At 46.0% G+C, this 15575-nt stretch overlaps 1 protein-coding gene across 5 annotated transcripts in view; it reads right to left on the minus strand.

Annotated features, from left to right (window-relative positions):
- The window catches only part of CCM2 (CCM2 scaffold protein), a 125680-nt gene that overhangs the window by 46528 nt on the left and 63577 nt on the right, over positions 1–15575 (minus strand). For all 5 annotated transcript variants that reach the window (XM_048837326.2, XM_048837322.2, XM_048837323.2 and 2 more), the window contains exons 5-9: positions 15357–15493; positions 13215–13350; positions 11879–11936; positions 11161–11299; positions 9169–9307 (exon numbers count right to left, since the gene is read on the minus strand). In XM_048837326.2, the coding sequence (XP_048693283.1) occupies positions 9169–9307; positions 11161–11299; positions 11879–11936; positions 13215–13350; positions 15357–15493 (609 nt within the window). The remainder of the gene's footprint in view (positions 1–9168; positions 9308–11160; positions 11300–11878; positions 11937–13214; positions 13351–15356; positions 15494–15575) is intronic.

Below are 15575 nucleotides of genomic sequence, written 5' to 3' on the forward strand. Positions count from 1 at the left end.
ACTGAACCAGGTCCATGCATTTTAAGACTATTTCCAAAGCAGTTTCCCCAGCCAGGACCAGAGTTTGGGGTTGTTTATTTTATGGACAAGAGTTAACAGCATCACCAACAGCCTGATCAGTGTGGGGAATGCTCTGCTGTAGGCACTGGTGAAAGCAAATCTTGCAAGGAGGAACATATTGATGAACTCCTGGGTCCTGGCAGGAGAAACCCCATTTTGTTCACCTCAGGGTCACGATCCTGCAGCAAACCTCCCAAGGGGCACACTCAGGGCCTTAAGGCATCTCTGTAATTTGCAAGACTACTTGTGGATCCTGTGGAATGATTACAGGTCTCTCTGAGTTTGGTCTCTCACTGTTGGAGGGGAATCTGGCAGGTTACACAGAAAACAGTGGGAGGAGGGAGACAGACCTACTCATCACATGCAGCCTCCCTAACCCCTCCAAAAAACTGCAATTTACAGTTAAAAGCAAACAGCTCTGGCAGCCTCAGTGGCTGTTCGTGCTTCTGAAGACTATTCACAGGGAAGAGATTTCACATTTTAGATGATTATGGTTAGGAGCAGAGATGTTATTCCACCTCTGTATTTGGCACTGGCGCGACTGCGGCTGGAACACAGTGTCCAGATCTGGTGTCCACAATTCAAGAAGGATGTTGATAAATTGGCGAGGGGTCAGAGAAGAGACACGGGAATGATTAAAGGATTGGAAAACTTGCCTTATAGTGTTAGACTCAAAGAGCTCAAGCTATTTAGCTTCACAAGGAGAAGGTTGAGCGGTGACTTGATCACAGTCTGTAAGTATCTACATGGGGAACAAATATTTAATAATAGGCTCTTCAATCTAGCAGAGAAAGTTATAACAGTCCAATGGCTGGAAACTGAAGCTAGTCAAATTCACACCAGAAATAAAGCATAAGTTTTTCACAGCAAGAGTAATTAACCATTGGAACATTTTACCAAAGGTCATGGTAGATTCACCATCACTGATCAGACTGGATGTATTTCTAAAAGCTCTGCTCTAGGAATTATTGTGGGGAAGTTCTCTGGCCTGTGTTCTACAGAACGTCAGACTAGATGATGACAGTGATCCCTTCTGGCCTTGGAATCTATTAATGATCCTGCATTGATCCTTTTGGTAGAATCTGACTGTCAAGGCTAGGATCAAGAATCATACCCAAACTTCTCATGAAGAATTAAGAACATAAGAGCCATACTGGGACACACCAATGGGCCACCTAGCCCGGTATCCTGTCTTCTGACAGTGGCCAGTATCAGAAGCTTCAGAGGGGATGAACAGAACAGGCAATTATCGAGTGATCCATCCCCTGTCATCCAGTCCCAACCTCTGGCAGTCAGAGATTTAGGGACATTCAGAGCATGGGGTTACATCCCTGGCCATGCTAATAGCCACCGATGGACCCATCTGCCATGAACTTATCTAATTCTGTTTTCAACCCATTTGTACACAACATTCTCTGGCAACGAGTTCCACAGGTTGACTGTGCATTGTGTGACGTACTTCCTTTTGTTTGTTTTCAACCTGCTGCCCATTAATTTCATTGGGTGACCCTTCGTTCTTGTATTACCTGAAGGGATAAATAACACTTCCCTATTCGCTTTTCCACGCTAGTTGTGATATCATATCCACACCCCCCCCATATCTCTTTTCTAAGCTGAACAGTCCCAGTCTTATTAATCTCTCCTCCGATGGAAGCTGTTCCATACCCCTAAATCATTTTTGTTGCCCTTCTTTGCACTTTGTCCAATTCTAATATATCTCATTTCTCACCATAGCAGCAGGTATATGGCACGACACGGTAGGGCTTCACCTAAAATATCTCCTCCTTAACACTTTGTTAGGCTTAGGGTTTAACTACCTTACTTCCATCTATTAACAATCAATTATTATTCAACTATCTTTAATAAATATCTAATTTATGGAGCTAATTATATCCAAACCGTAGGAAGCTTTTTGTTCTTCTTCACTTTGGCAGAGCAGCAACACGCAGTAGAGCTGTCTGATTTCCGGATGGTTTTTGCATCAGCCTTGGCATGCATTGCCACGGAATACGTGCCCTTCTCCCAAACTAGTAATGTTTTCCTTGTAGTTCTCAGTGAGGCAGTATTGCACACAGGAGACAACATGGGCTCCCTCTGGTGGCCAGGAGAACACATGTGCATTCCCATGGATGTGGAAGGAACACAAAGAGTGGAGATAAAGCCCAAAAGCCCAAAGGATTGCTCAGCACTGAGACACATTGTGCAGCTTTACAGATCTTAATACGTTAACAGCATCAACATGCAGATTAAAGCACATCGAGGAAAAGGTTCAGAGCTGCTTCTAGGAACATCTGTCACCATTCACTTCCCTATTCCATGAGTGGGGCTGTGGTCTTGCAGTGGGGCTACAATAAAGCGACAGGCTTCCCACCAGGAGCCAAAGCATCACTGCCTGTAAGACTGAGGCCACAGATGTCATTTTAAAGCAATGGAAATCGAGACTTTCAGAGGTGCTATGCTATATGTTAGGAATGTGGGTTGTTTCTCTTTTAATAGCTCGTTTAATCCAGGTAAAATTAAACTCGTTCTAAAAACAGAACTTTCCTTACAATTCCCAGTGTTCAGTGGGAGCAGAGTCCAATGGTGCATTGTTCAAATGGCAGGGTGGCAGCTTCCTGTCTGATTGTTAATTATTCTTTAAAGCACTTCTTTGTAAGTGCTAGTATATAGGCTTGTTTGCCTGCCTGAGATAGAATTTTGGGTTTGACGTTTTGATACTCTTGTATCTTACACTAATAAGTGTGAAGAACAATGGACAAAGATGGTGTGTTGCATTTCCCACAACCAGATGGGGCTTTGAGTACAATGGGAAAAGATAAGGGATACAGCTAGAGTGTTACTGGGCATGGTGGGAATGTAATATATGAGCACACACTTAAAGACTGCCTCAACTCCTTATCTTTCTGTCTGTGTGAGGAGAACCAGGGGAGAGGGTGAAGGGAAAGCCCTCTAACAGTAATTAGATGTAGGGATTAGAACCTTCTGACGCTGAAGGGTTCATTTAAACTAAGTCTGTTTAACAGAGCAGATAAAGGTCCTGCCTCCTAGCTCTGAGCAAAAGGGCCCAGCCCTGATCCTTTTGAAGTCAATGGGTACAGCAGCAGGCCTGTTGAGTTCCAATCCTACTGGTGTTGTACCTTGTTGCAAGGCTCTTCCCCCCCAACCCTGCTGTCATACCATAGGAAGGATGATCCAGTGGGTGGGGCAGTAGCCTAGGGCTTTGGTGATGTAGGTTCTATTCCCTGCTCTGACACACACTTCTTCAGTGACTGTGGGCAAGCCACTTAGGCCCAGATCCTCAAAGGTATTTAGATGCCAAACTCCCATTGATTTCAACATGAGTCAGGGGCCTAAATACCAGTGAGGATCTGGCCTTTAGCATCTCTGTTCTCAGTTCCCCGCCTGAACAACAGGGGGTAGTAGCACTGCCCTGCCTCACAGAGGGATGTGAGGGTAAGTATGTTAAACATTACAAGGCCCAGATACGATGGTCATGCGGGCCATACAAGTACCTCAGGTAGATCGATCATTACATTTTCAACACAGGGCTCAGTCCTGCAGTTCATTCTCATTTTAGTCCCACTGATACTCATTAACCCATAAGGGGATATTATACCCTCTTCAGCAGCTGGGCTATTTTGAACCAACCCACAGACCACCTCTGGCAATATGCTCCTAGACTGTCTGGAACTCCTCAGGAATCTTTATGCAACATTCAAGGAACTGAGTGGAATATATAGTGGCCTGCCAGTCCCCACCCACTTCCATTTTCATTGGTGCCAGGTATTCATAACAGCTCTAGTCATTTGTAATCATGTGGATAGAGTAATTCTTGCCATTTTTTTGGTGCAAAGAAAAGACAGACTTTGAAAACAAAGACAGATCTCCAGTTGAATATCTGCCACGGGGGACTGGACTGGTAATGAGCTATAGAGCATTTCACCAATTTGACTATGACCTAGATCAGTGGCAGCTTAAGTCATTACCATCCAGGGCTGTTCAGTGGGCTGCGTGAGGGGTGTCAGTCCAGAAAATGGGCATCCATATCATAAACACCACCAGTGGCCTCCCTTCATCCTCTTGCAGGACAGGTTTCAGAGAAGCCAAAGGTTAAAATGGCTTTTGGAGACTGAACTGCCCCGTCTCTAGAGATCAGAATGGAGGCACTTTGGTAGGCAGCATGAGGGAAGCTGCCACTTCCTGTGCTGTACCGGTTCTGTGGTTTGGTCTATCAGATACTTTTTATGACCTCTAAATTCACTCCTAAAACATACACAAAAACACAAAACTAAAGAGAGCGTAGCCACATAACGATGGGGTATCTAGTAAAGGCTATGGTGAAGGAACAGTCTTCAGTGATCTAAGTACGCAGCTGGTGGTAGCTGTGTGTCTTGCCAGCATATTTTTATGGGGCCAAACTGTTCTTTCCAACTCCTTGTTTGCACTAGAAAATGTTTTCTAACACTCACAGACCACAGGAGTACTCGGATAGTAACGGCAAGCAGGATCTGGCCTTCAATGATGCTGTCCAAACAATATCAAATCACTCCCAACGTTTTAAAGGACAAGGACTTTCTCCAGCCAATAGGTTTGCTAACATCCAACTTAAATGCAAATGAGTTGCAGACATTGATTAAACAGGCAAGAGGTGCTGGGGATTAGGAGTCAAACCATTAAATTTTCTAATTGACTTCACTTCTGGGCACAGTAAGAACAAAAGGTAACAGAAGCCACTTGAAATTGAGGTTGGAACCCAGCAAGAGAGAACAAATGTCACACCGCTCTTTCTTGAGTATACTAAGCATTGCATTCCTGTAAATTTATCCTCCACATCTGACCCATTTTAAATGTATTTGTTTTTATTTATAATGCCCATAGGCCCAGATCCTCAAAAGGTCCTTGGGCTCTAACGTTCCCTGGAGCCTAGGATAAAGGTCATTGCATAGGGTTAAAAACATGGTCACATAATACATTGAACCAACAGCTGCTCCTCATCTCAGACCCAGAACATAGCTACCCAGAGATGGACTAGAGACCCAAACGCCCGTCCTTTTATGCCCCTCCAAACCCAAAAGCTGGGCAAAGAGATGGGCCTTGCAGAATCTACAAATTAAGGCTATGTCAGATGTTGGGGGAAGAGAAAGTTACTTACCTTATAGTAACTGGGGGTTCAAAATGTGTGGTTCCGATCTGTATTGCATTGAGTACGCATGTGCCCAGACCTGGAGGATTTTGAAAGCAGCATCCATTGGTTCACATACGTGCCCTGGCTCACCTCAAGACTCTGACCAAGGAGATAAAGGGCAGAGTGGACTGACTGCCTCCCCAGTTCCTTCTTTACCATGAATCAGAGAAGATCCAAAACAGAGGGGAAGCAGGGCGGGTAGTGGAATACACACAGGGACCACACATCTCAAGAACTTCCAGTTACCATAAGGTAAGCTAAGGTCAATTGCAGGTTTCAACTAGTTTAAATGGTGAATTCTCTGTCACTTGAAGTCTTTAAACCATGATCTGAGGACTTCAGTAACTCAGCCAGAGGTTAGGGCTCTATTACAGGTGTGGGTGAGGTTCTGTGCCTGCAATGTGCAAGAGGTCAAACTAGATAATCACGATGATCCTTTCTGGCCTTAAAGTCTGTGAGTAAGTAACTTTCTCTTCTTCAAGTGCTGGTCCTTATGTGTATTCCATTGTGAGTGATGAAAAAGCAGCACTCAATTGGTGGAAGATGCGAAGTAGTAGATGGCAGACCTGAATGAAGGACTGCCACTCCAAAAGATGCAGAGGAGTTGTGTGCCAAGGCATAGTGTCTCACCAACGTCTGGACTGAGCACCACACAGCTGCCTTGCAGATATCAAGTAAAGGCAACTGTTGAAACGATGCCAAGATGTTGCTTGCGCTCTTGTGGAATGAACTCTTACCCCAAGAGGAGGGGGAAGATTAGACAACTACTTACTCTGATAGCAGAGTAAGATGCAGCTGGAGATCCACTTTAAGGTTCTTTGAGAGGCTATAGCCTGACCCCTGAACCTTTCCACCACAGCAACAAATTGTCTAGGAGACTTTCTGATTGGTTTTGTTCTCTACAGGTAAAAGTCTAAGACTCCCTGAACATCAAAACGGAGCCTCCTCTGTTCAGAGGACGCGTGTGATTTTGGGAAGAACACAGGTAAGTGGATAGACTGGTTCAGGTGAAACTCTTGAGACTATATGTACACCCTAAATTCACCCCCACAGTGATGAAACTTTGTCCTTATGGAATATAGTGTAAGGAGGATCTGCCATCAGTGCTCCAAGCTCACCAACCCTCCTGGGTGAGGTGATGGCTACCAGCAATGCAACCTTCATGGATAGGGGAGACATGGATCAAGAAGCTAATGATTCAAAGGGAGGCTTAGTGAGTACTGAGAGAACAAGGTTCAAGCCCCACTGAGGAATAGACTTTTTTGTCCAGGCGGAAAGGTTCTGACTAGGCCTTTCCCGAATCTGCAGATGAGTGGGTTCGCGAAGCTCGAGTAGCCCTGCGAAGGTGGATGGTGTGCACTTACTGCTGCCAAGTGGACCTGTAAGGAGCTGAGAGACAAACCAGCTGTATTTAGGGAAAGAATATTGTCTAGAATGAGAGAAATATCTGCAGCTTCAGGGGGTATACATGTTTGATGTGCCCAGATAGGCCAGAGCCGCAGTAGAGACAGTATGTGTCACTGCTGTTGAAGACAAAGACAGAACCATGGCTAACCGAAGCTCTCAGCGATCGGTCTTCATTGGTGGATCCTGGGGTTTGAGGGAAGTGGTACCAGAAGCTTATGAGAACGCTCCCTGGTCTCCTGACAAGACCGTACCGAGGGATCTGTGGGGCAGACTCCCCAGGCGCGCTCCTTGCTGAGTTAGGCCAATGTATAGGGGGGTCCCCCAGTCTGAGTCAGATTGTGGCCTCATGGCCTTTTCCATTACGTGCTTCCTAAGGTAAACTTCCTGCCCTTCCCGTGTATGGCTGGGGAACGAATGGCAGATACCGCACCTCGCTGCGATGTGGCTTCCCTGAGGCAGTACAAGCAGTGGTGGTGGTGGTCACTGACCAGGCAGGAAGCACCAATTTTGAAGCCTGGGGTCCTGGGCATAGTTCAGTCCACACACAGGGTACCGGCTGGGGGAATTATCTATCTATAAACTCCTAACACTATCACATAAAAAACGTAAAGCTCTAGAATTATAAAAACTATTTACCAATATTAACTATATTCAGGTAAAGGAGAAAGCTGAAGCTTGGGACACTGGAGGTTACAACCTGGGCCAAGCAGCATTGAGAAGGAACTGGAGGAGAGGTGGTCAAGTCCACCCTGCCCTTTACCTCCTCACTCAGAGGCATGAGGTGAGCCAGGGTGTAATGTGCAGACCAAAGGACACTGCTTTCAAAATTCTCCAGCCTCAGGTGCATGGAGCAAATGTGTACTCACCATGGAATATGTGTAGGGACCAGCACTTGAAAAAGAGAGCATTCAGCTACATAGAGTTTAAAGCCAGAAGGCACTGCTGGATCATCTAGCCTGACTTCCTGTATTGACTGCCCCTCACACAACTCTCTGCCAGCAGCTGTTGCTTGTATACTGAGGGGCTCCCACTCCTGCACCTCCACTGACTGGAACTGGGACAGTATCACACGGGGAGAGGCGTTGCTCAAGGCTTTATGGGTCAAAAACTCTTTCCCCAGCAACCTCCACCTGGAACTCGGCAGGCAGCCAGTGTGGGTCCCAGAGCACTGGTGTCATAGGCTCTCCAGGATACATGGCTGCTGCTGAGCTCTGCACCAGCTTCAGTTTCCAGATTGACTTAAAGGCGTAGACCAACACAGAGGGAGGGCAAAGTCCTTGGATTCTAAATATCTAGCTTTAAAAAAATACCGATTTCACATTACCAAGACATTTTTAGATGCTATTTCTGTTGGACCAACGGAAGGGAAGTTATGCTCTTTTACTTCCTCTGTTTATTCATTAGCAGAACCAACGTTATTCCTAGAGCTACGCAGACATTAATGAAAACGACGCACACTAAGGTGACAAGTGCATGACATGGCCCAGACGGTCTCCAAGGGCTCCGTCAGGTTAAAACACACATTTTTTAAAAACAAGAAGTCAGATCTCCAGCTGATATCGCTGGAGCCTTACTCCACCGATTTTAATGATGCTAAGGCAGTCTACAGCAGCTGAGGAAGGACTAAATGTCTGATTAACACCACGCTTGGATTATTAAAATTCAAATAATTTTGACAATGCAGTTTGCTACTCATTATTTATGTCTGCATTTCTTTTAGCTTGAATAATGAAAATTAAGTAGTCCGTTCACTGTCCGGTGAACAATGGTGCAGTGTTTCGGTTGAAGACAATGCAAGGGGACATCTGAATGTAAACCAGCTTTCTGATGGAATTTTAAAAATGTTTCACAAACATTGCTCTGGATCCATCCCCAAGGCATCATTTTAATAGGGACAGGCTGATCTGCATATGGCCCCACTGCCCTCGACAGAATCACATCAGAACTGTTCAAATGTGTGTCATAGACCCTGTACTGCTACCAGCAAAACATCCCACCCATAGTTCACATGGTAGAAACCTGTACTTTGGAGCAGGAGGAACTAAGCTTGATCACCACTTTTTCACTGAACTGCTGGGGGCCAGCGTGTACAGCATAGGATCATCACCAGCTGGCTACAGACTTCTCCCATTGCACTTCTGGTCAATGGGGAAAGCACGAGAAAGTCAAGTTCACATTGAACTTTGAAGACTACTGATGTCAGTGAACATTACTAAACCAAAGTGAGCAAGAACCACAAAGCATTTGCAGCTTTACTGTAGTAGTCTAGCATATCAAACCCAAGTCTTGGGAGGGGAAGGAAGGTTGTATCTTCCAGAATCCTCCGCCACCCCCAGGATCCTGCATCAGATCATACTTCTGAAAAGGCCTGCGCATGATTCCCTTGGACTTGACAGCAACCCCAGAAGCAACTTGCCCCAAGGGGCTCAGGATGAGAGTCTGATCCCCACAGGCCATCTTTCTTCTCCCTCCCAGGTCTGTAATCTTTATGTTACTCCATCTCAGCTGAAACTTACCTAGTAACAGGAATTTCCTACTGTCCCCATAGAGTTGTCTCAGGTTGATGCAGAATTCGTGTATTGAAGCCCCATTGCGATATTCGTGCAGGAGCATTGCAAACTGCTGGATCTCTTGGGAAGAGAGTTTGGTTCTTAGCTAAGGAGAAGAAGCACAAGGCATGATTCAACCTTATTTCTAATAGTGGAGAAGCCATGGCTTGTGAGGAACAAAACATTCAATGGGCTCTGTTAAATACAGCAAGTAAGGGTCACTTAGTGGTGGACAAAGCAGGGACTGACACTCCCCTAACATAAACTGACTGTTTAATCACATTAATGACATAGCCCATGTCCTCGTTGGCAAAGGGAGACAATATTGTAAGAAATCCACCCCCTAGTGGCACGGGTTAACCTAGAAATGCTGTTTCCTCATATGGAGCTCCCTAAAATGGGAGATTAATGAGACTGGGACTTTTCAGCTTGGAAAAGAGGCGACTAAGGGGGGATATGATAGAAGTCTATAAAATCACGAGTGGTATAGAGAAAGTAAATAAGGAAGTCTTATTTACTCCTTTTGATAATACAAGAACAAGGGGCCACCAAATGAAATTAATAGGAAGCAGGTTTAACACAAACACAGGAAAGTATTTTTTCATGCCATGCACTGTCAACCTCTCAAACTCCTTGCCAGAGGGTGTTGTGAAGGCCAATACTATAACGGGGTTCAAAAGGGAGCTAGATAGGTCCAACAATGGCTATTAGCCAGGATGGGTGGGAATGATGTCCCTAGCCTCTGTTTGCCAGAAGCTGGGATTGGGTGACAGGGCATGGATCACTTTATGATAACCTGTCTGTTCATTCCCTTTGGGGCACCTGCCATTGTCAGAGGACAGGTTACTGGGCTTGATAGATAGTTTGACCCAGTATGGCCGTTCTTATGAGCTCAAGCTAATGAGTGTTTAGGCTGACTATAAGTGGGTGTTTAAGAAACAGGAGCTGAGGCCCAAGTAGCAGGGTGGGGGTCTTGAGACTTTGCCCATCTGTCTTTGCAAAGCCACCAATATCCCTCTGACTTCACCAAAACCCAGCAGAAACAGCTCTCGTGCACCCACCTTCCCAAACAAACATCAAAGTCCTCTGGCTGGCAGCAGTGTTCTCCTACAGGCTCCACTCAGGACTGCTCAGTGTATCCCCCAGAAAGGAGGAGGCAGTGGCAGGCCATGGCGACAGCCAGATGCACTCCAGAGGACTCAGCCAGAGAGCAATACCACAGGCAACCGCAGCCAGGAGCTGCGCTCCAAGTGTCAGTCACCTGCTGTGTACAGGTCCTAACAGCAACAGCGATTCATATTTTGCAAACTGTACCTAGTTTGTAGGGGAAAAACCCCACTGCTCACACAGGGACTCTCAGAAAGGAGGCAACCGATTAATACGCTTTGTTTAAATCCTTCTTAGGTTATTCCTAACCCTACTAATTCAGGGACCAACTTCAGTGATTGCTCTTACAATTGTGTTCCAAATGTCAATTTAATAGCATGCTCTAAGGTCCTACCCATTCTGGCAGCATCACCACTTAAGCATTGTGCATCACAGGAATCAGAGAGTTTTTATTTAAGACTGTTCCCATTCACAAGAGCCTTTGCTAGAAGGAGGGAGGGAGTAGCCCTGGGAAACTGTGCTCAAACCATTTACCTCCAGAGCCCGCTTATGTTCAAACCCCATTTAGGCTCCAAGTGGAAATTAGCTTGATGGCATCTGACCCGAATCCCTACAGTTCCTAAGTGACCATGAAGCAGTGTTGTATGAGAGAAAACAAACCAAGGTCATTTATAGGACCGGTGCTGTGTTTCTGACCCGCGGTCAGAGCTTGCCATGGGGTTCTGACTTCACGCTAAGGGCATAGCTGCATTCCCAAGAATGCTGGCCTGGCTGACACTACCGTAAAGAGATCCCGTCACCTTGCACGCATGGCCACTCTTTGCTACGAGCAGACAGCGCAGACATTCCTACCGTCATCATGTAGTCCTGCAGCAGCTCCGTTGCCGTGGTGCTCAGCTCGCTTTCACTGACCGTCTTAACATGTGGAGACTGAGGCGTGGAGAAGGAAGAAGGCGAGTTGCCACCTGTATCCAAGGATTCCGGAAAGGAGCTGAAATGCAAGTGGATCTGTGAGCCATCTTGAGAGCTCCATTAATGTCTAGCAAAGAGACACATTGGAAGGGTATCCTGGGGAAACTCATTTTATGCATCCAATGAAGTGAGATGTAGCTCACAAAAGCTTATGCTCAAATAAATTTGTTAGTCTCTAAGGTGCCACAAGTACGCCTTTTCATTTTAGCTGAGGCTGTCTTCTTGTATTGGAAGGATCCTGGAGACTTGGATAAGGTGTTAGGATGCCACGAAATTTAGCCAGCTCAGAGGGAAGAGTTGCCTCGTAACTCTTGTACTCAACCGCTACATGGGAGGGAAGCATATTCTATGGACTTCTCTGGAATACTGTACTAATGTAGCTACAAAGCAAGGGAATTTGAGCAGGCAGGGACAGAGAGCTATATAGACAGCGATATCACTGTTCAGTATTCCAGCTGTAATTACCAAAAGACATTCAGCGTATGTATTGTAAAAGTTCCCCCTTTTAGACTGTGAACCCGATGTCATGGCTATCTAAATAAGGCATCATCCATCTAAGCCAAACCACCCCCTTCCACAGTGAGTACTATCAACTTACAAAGTGCTTGCTTCTGTTTCGTAAGATTCTTTAATGTCCACTTTTGTTGAAGAGTCATCTGCAAGGAAGATAATCCAGTCAAGAGATTTACAGTCACGAATGCTGCCTATTTCCTAACCTGTTGGTCGTGGACACGTATAGTTCCAATCTAAGCGTCCAGGGCTAGAGTATGAAAAATAAGACATACAGGACAGGGGTCGCGAGGGGAGTCTTCTGTCGCTTAAGACAGTAGCAGGAGGTCAAGAGCTGTACAATGCAGAATTGCAAAGCACCACTTTAATAAACTGCCTCCACTGATTAAAAAGGAAACAAAATACAGAACATCTGTGGAAAGATGCAGGACAGCTACCGTGTTTCAATCTCCTAAAGCCTTCCTTGCCCCTTAGCTATGGGAAAGTGACAACTCCAAATTATGATGATGATCAGGGAGGAGACAGGTTTCAGAGTGGTAGCCGTGTTAGTCTGTATCAGCAAAAACAACAAGGAGTCCTTGTGGCACCTTAGAGACTAACACATTTATTTGGGCATAAGCTTTTGTGGGCTAGAACCCACTTCATCAGATGCATGGAGTGGAAAATACAGGAGCAGGTATAAATACATGAAAAGATGGGAGTTGCCTTACCAAGTGTGAGGTCAGTCTAACGAGACAATTCAATTAACAGCAGGATACCAAGGGAGGAAAAATAACTTTTGTAATGTAGTTTTTTCTGTTGAAGAATTGCCACTTTTTGTGTTGCGTTGCAATAAAAACTCCAACCCAGGAACCAAACCCTGCAACACTTGGCAAGGCAACTCCCATCTTTTCATGTATTTATACCTGCTCCTGTATTTTCCACTCCATGCATCTGATGAAGTGGGTTCTAGCCCACAAAAGCTTATGCCCAAATAAATGTTAGTCTCTAAGGTGCCACAAGGACTCCTCGTTTTTGTTTGTTTGTTTGTGTTTTTTTAGGGAGGAGGGTTCTTTGGGCCATTCAACTCCACACAAAGGTTAGATCAGGGCCGCAGCTATCACAAAGCTGGTGGCATTTGAGATGCATCGCCCACTCGCAGTTCACAATACATTTCGTGGTAAGACAGGGCCTCAGGGAGGCCTACGATTATTAAGACCTGGGCCTCTGTTTGGATCCAGTTTCTCTGTCATAGAACCTGGAGCATGAACAGGGAAGGGAAGCAAAGGGTATTGCTACACCAAGTGCTGCGGTTAGGGTGAGAGCCTGAGGCAGAACAAGCCTGGGTTGTGAGAGAGAGAGAGAGAGCGCGTGTGTGTGTGTGTGGGGGGGGGAGTGGGGGGAAGATTCTTCCTAAGGGTGAAAGGAAATGGTGCTTGACATACCACTGTGTAGGGACATATGGCGCGTTGGTGTTGAGGCCCCATCAAATATTGCTCTATCTAAGAAGTCTATTGTGGACTCCGTGTAAACGATCTGGAAGACCTGGCTGAGAAGTGAGCAGAGTTCCTCTGCAGTTACCTGGGGAGGGAGAGAAAGAAGGGTCCGACAGGGAGGTTACGGTGCAAGATGCCTTCAAAAGAGAGCACTTGCTCTTCTTCATCCCCCAAAAGAGCTGCACCACAGGGAGCACAGGTGTATTTATCTGCATCACCTGTATTTATAAGGGCACTACATCACAGAGAGAGAACCCCATGGTTCCAGAACTGGGGGTGCCTCCTACCGCAGCCACTGGACTGACTACTCAAGACACTGCAGACCCAAGGAGGCTGTTCAGGGGATTTCAGTACCTATGCTAGTAAAAAGGCTTGGTAAAGAAGAAACCCCCAAATGTGAGCACAGCCATGTGTGCCCAGTTCTATTATTTTATACCCCATGGTTGTCTCCAATCCATAAAGACTGACAGATTTCCTGCAACCCAGATACACTCATCATCTTTGTTTCACAGATCTAACCTGAGGCCATTTGATGATAGGAATGTGGGGTATATTGAAAACAAAATCTGAATATTCAGGTACCCCTGACTAAGTACCTCATGGTCTTATTTCTATTACCTTGTCCTACTCTCCCCCTCAGCCCACTGGGTTTGCAGCTACCTTGCCACATCTGTCATATGTCACCTTAGACCGTAAATGTTCGAGGGCAGCAACCTGTGCCCCTCTGCAAGGCACTAGCATCCCTTTGGCAACAGTACAAATAACAGAGTTTAAGACAAAGGAGGCCCTTTAGGTAGTGGATTCATGTTGTGGCTGTTGCTCACCCTCTCTTTTTCCTGGGCAGGAGGAGACTAAGAGAGAACAACCTGACTGCTTATCATTACACCCCCTTAGCAGCAAGCTCAGCAGCACTGTAAGGATGCAGGAGCCAAGCAGCTGCTTTCCCAGATTCCTGACTGCAGAAGTGTGAGCTGGGCAGCAGACAGCATACGCAAGAAAGAGCTCTTCTCTAGTGCATTCGAGTTAGATTGTGACGCTTGAGATGGGGACCATATCTCCTTATTTGTACAGTGCCTAACACACTGATGAAGCCTTAATAATTCATTGAACAACAAACTACTCTTCTTGCGTGCCAAGCTTACCCATCTCAAGCTATTACAGGAGCACCTTACGGTTCACATCGGGATGGATTCTGATCTTATGTTATACTGCGCAGTCTGCAGCAACCCCTGTGACGTCCGTGGAATAACTATAGCTTTATGTGTAAGTAACTGAGGGCGGGAGCAAGCTACTTATTTACAGAGAATAATCCCATGCAGCCCATCAGCTTCCTGCTACTCAATTTCACAGGTAGCAGCATCAAAGCAAACCAAAGAGCTATTGTTCCATAGGATCTTGACTGAAGTTACAATATCAGGACACAAAATTAAGACTATCTGGATCTACAACAGGGATCTCAAACTCAAATCACCACAAGGGCCACATGAGGACTAGTACATTGGCCCGAGGGCCGCATCACTGAAACCTTTACAGACAACGATACAAAAGTATAGTCAAAAATGAAAATGAAGAGTAACACAGCAAGCTATTAAAAGTTAATGTATTAACTTTTTTAAAACTGTAAGGCGAAGAGGGGTTTTAATAAAATATTAACACTCAATAATGCACCTCACTCAAATGACAAAACACGCATTTACTTTTAGAATTACTTCAGTTAAAGCCCCCCCTCTACCCACAGCCCCGCCCCCACTCCACCCGTTCCATGAGGCCCCGCCCTGCCTCTTCCCACCCTCATTCCAACCCCTTCCCCAAATTCCCGCCCCAGCCCTGCCTCTTCTCCACCTCCTCCCCTGAGCATACCACATCCCCCATCCCTCCTGGAAAGTCCTAAGTGCTGCCAAACAGCTGTTTGGCAGCAGAAAGCGCTTGGAGGTAGGCAGAGGAGTGGAGACGCAGTGCACTTGGGGGAGGGAGGGTTGGGAGGGACGGGAGCTTGGCTGTTGGTGGAGTCGGCGCCTATGGTGGGCCTCAGGAAATAACTTCACGGGCCGCGTGTTTGAAACCCCGATCTACAAGGTAATTAAGTCTTACTTTGTTCTCTGTAGCCAGGACCACCAAACAACAAGCTTCGACAGGCACAACTCCACTCTCGGACAGCGATCCTGAAGTAAGTGCTTTGGAGCTTTCTGCACAAAGACTCTGGCTTGGGGAAATCCCAGGGTCCTGAGCTGAGAAGCAGAGAAGCGATTAATGAATAGTGAGAGGAAAGGAGAAGAAGGGATATGGAAGTAATTAGCTCACTGATGCAGA

Source organism: Caretta caretta, chromosome 2 (genome assembly GCF_965140235.1).
Source record: "Caretta caretta isolate rCarCar2 chromosome 2, rCarCar1.hap1, whole genome shotgun sequence".
NCBI classification, from domain to species: Eukaryota; Metazoa; Chordata; order Testudines; family Cheloniidae; genus Caretta; species Caretta caretta.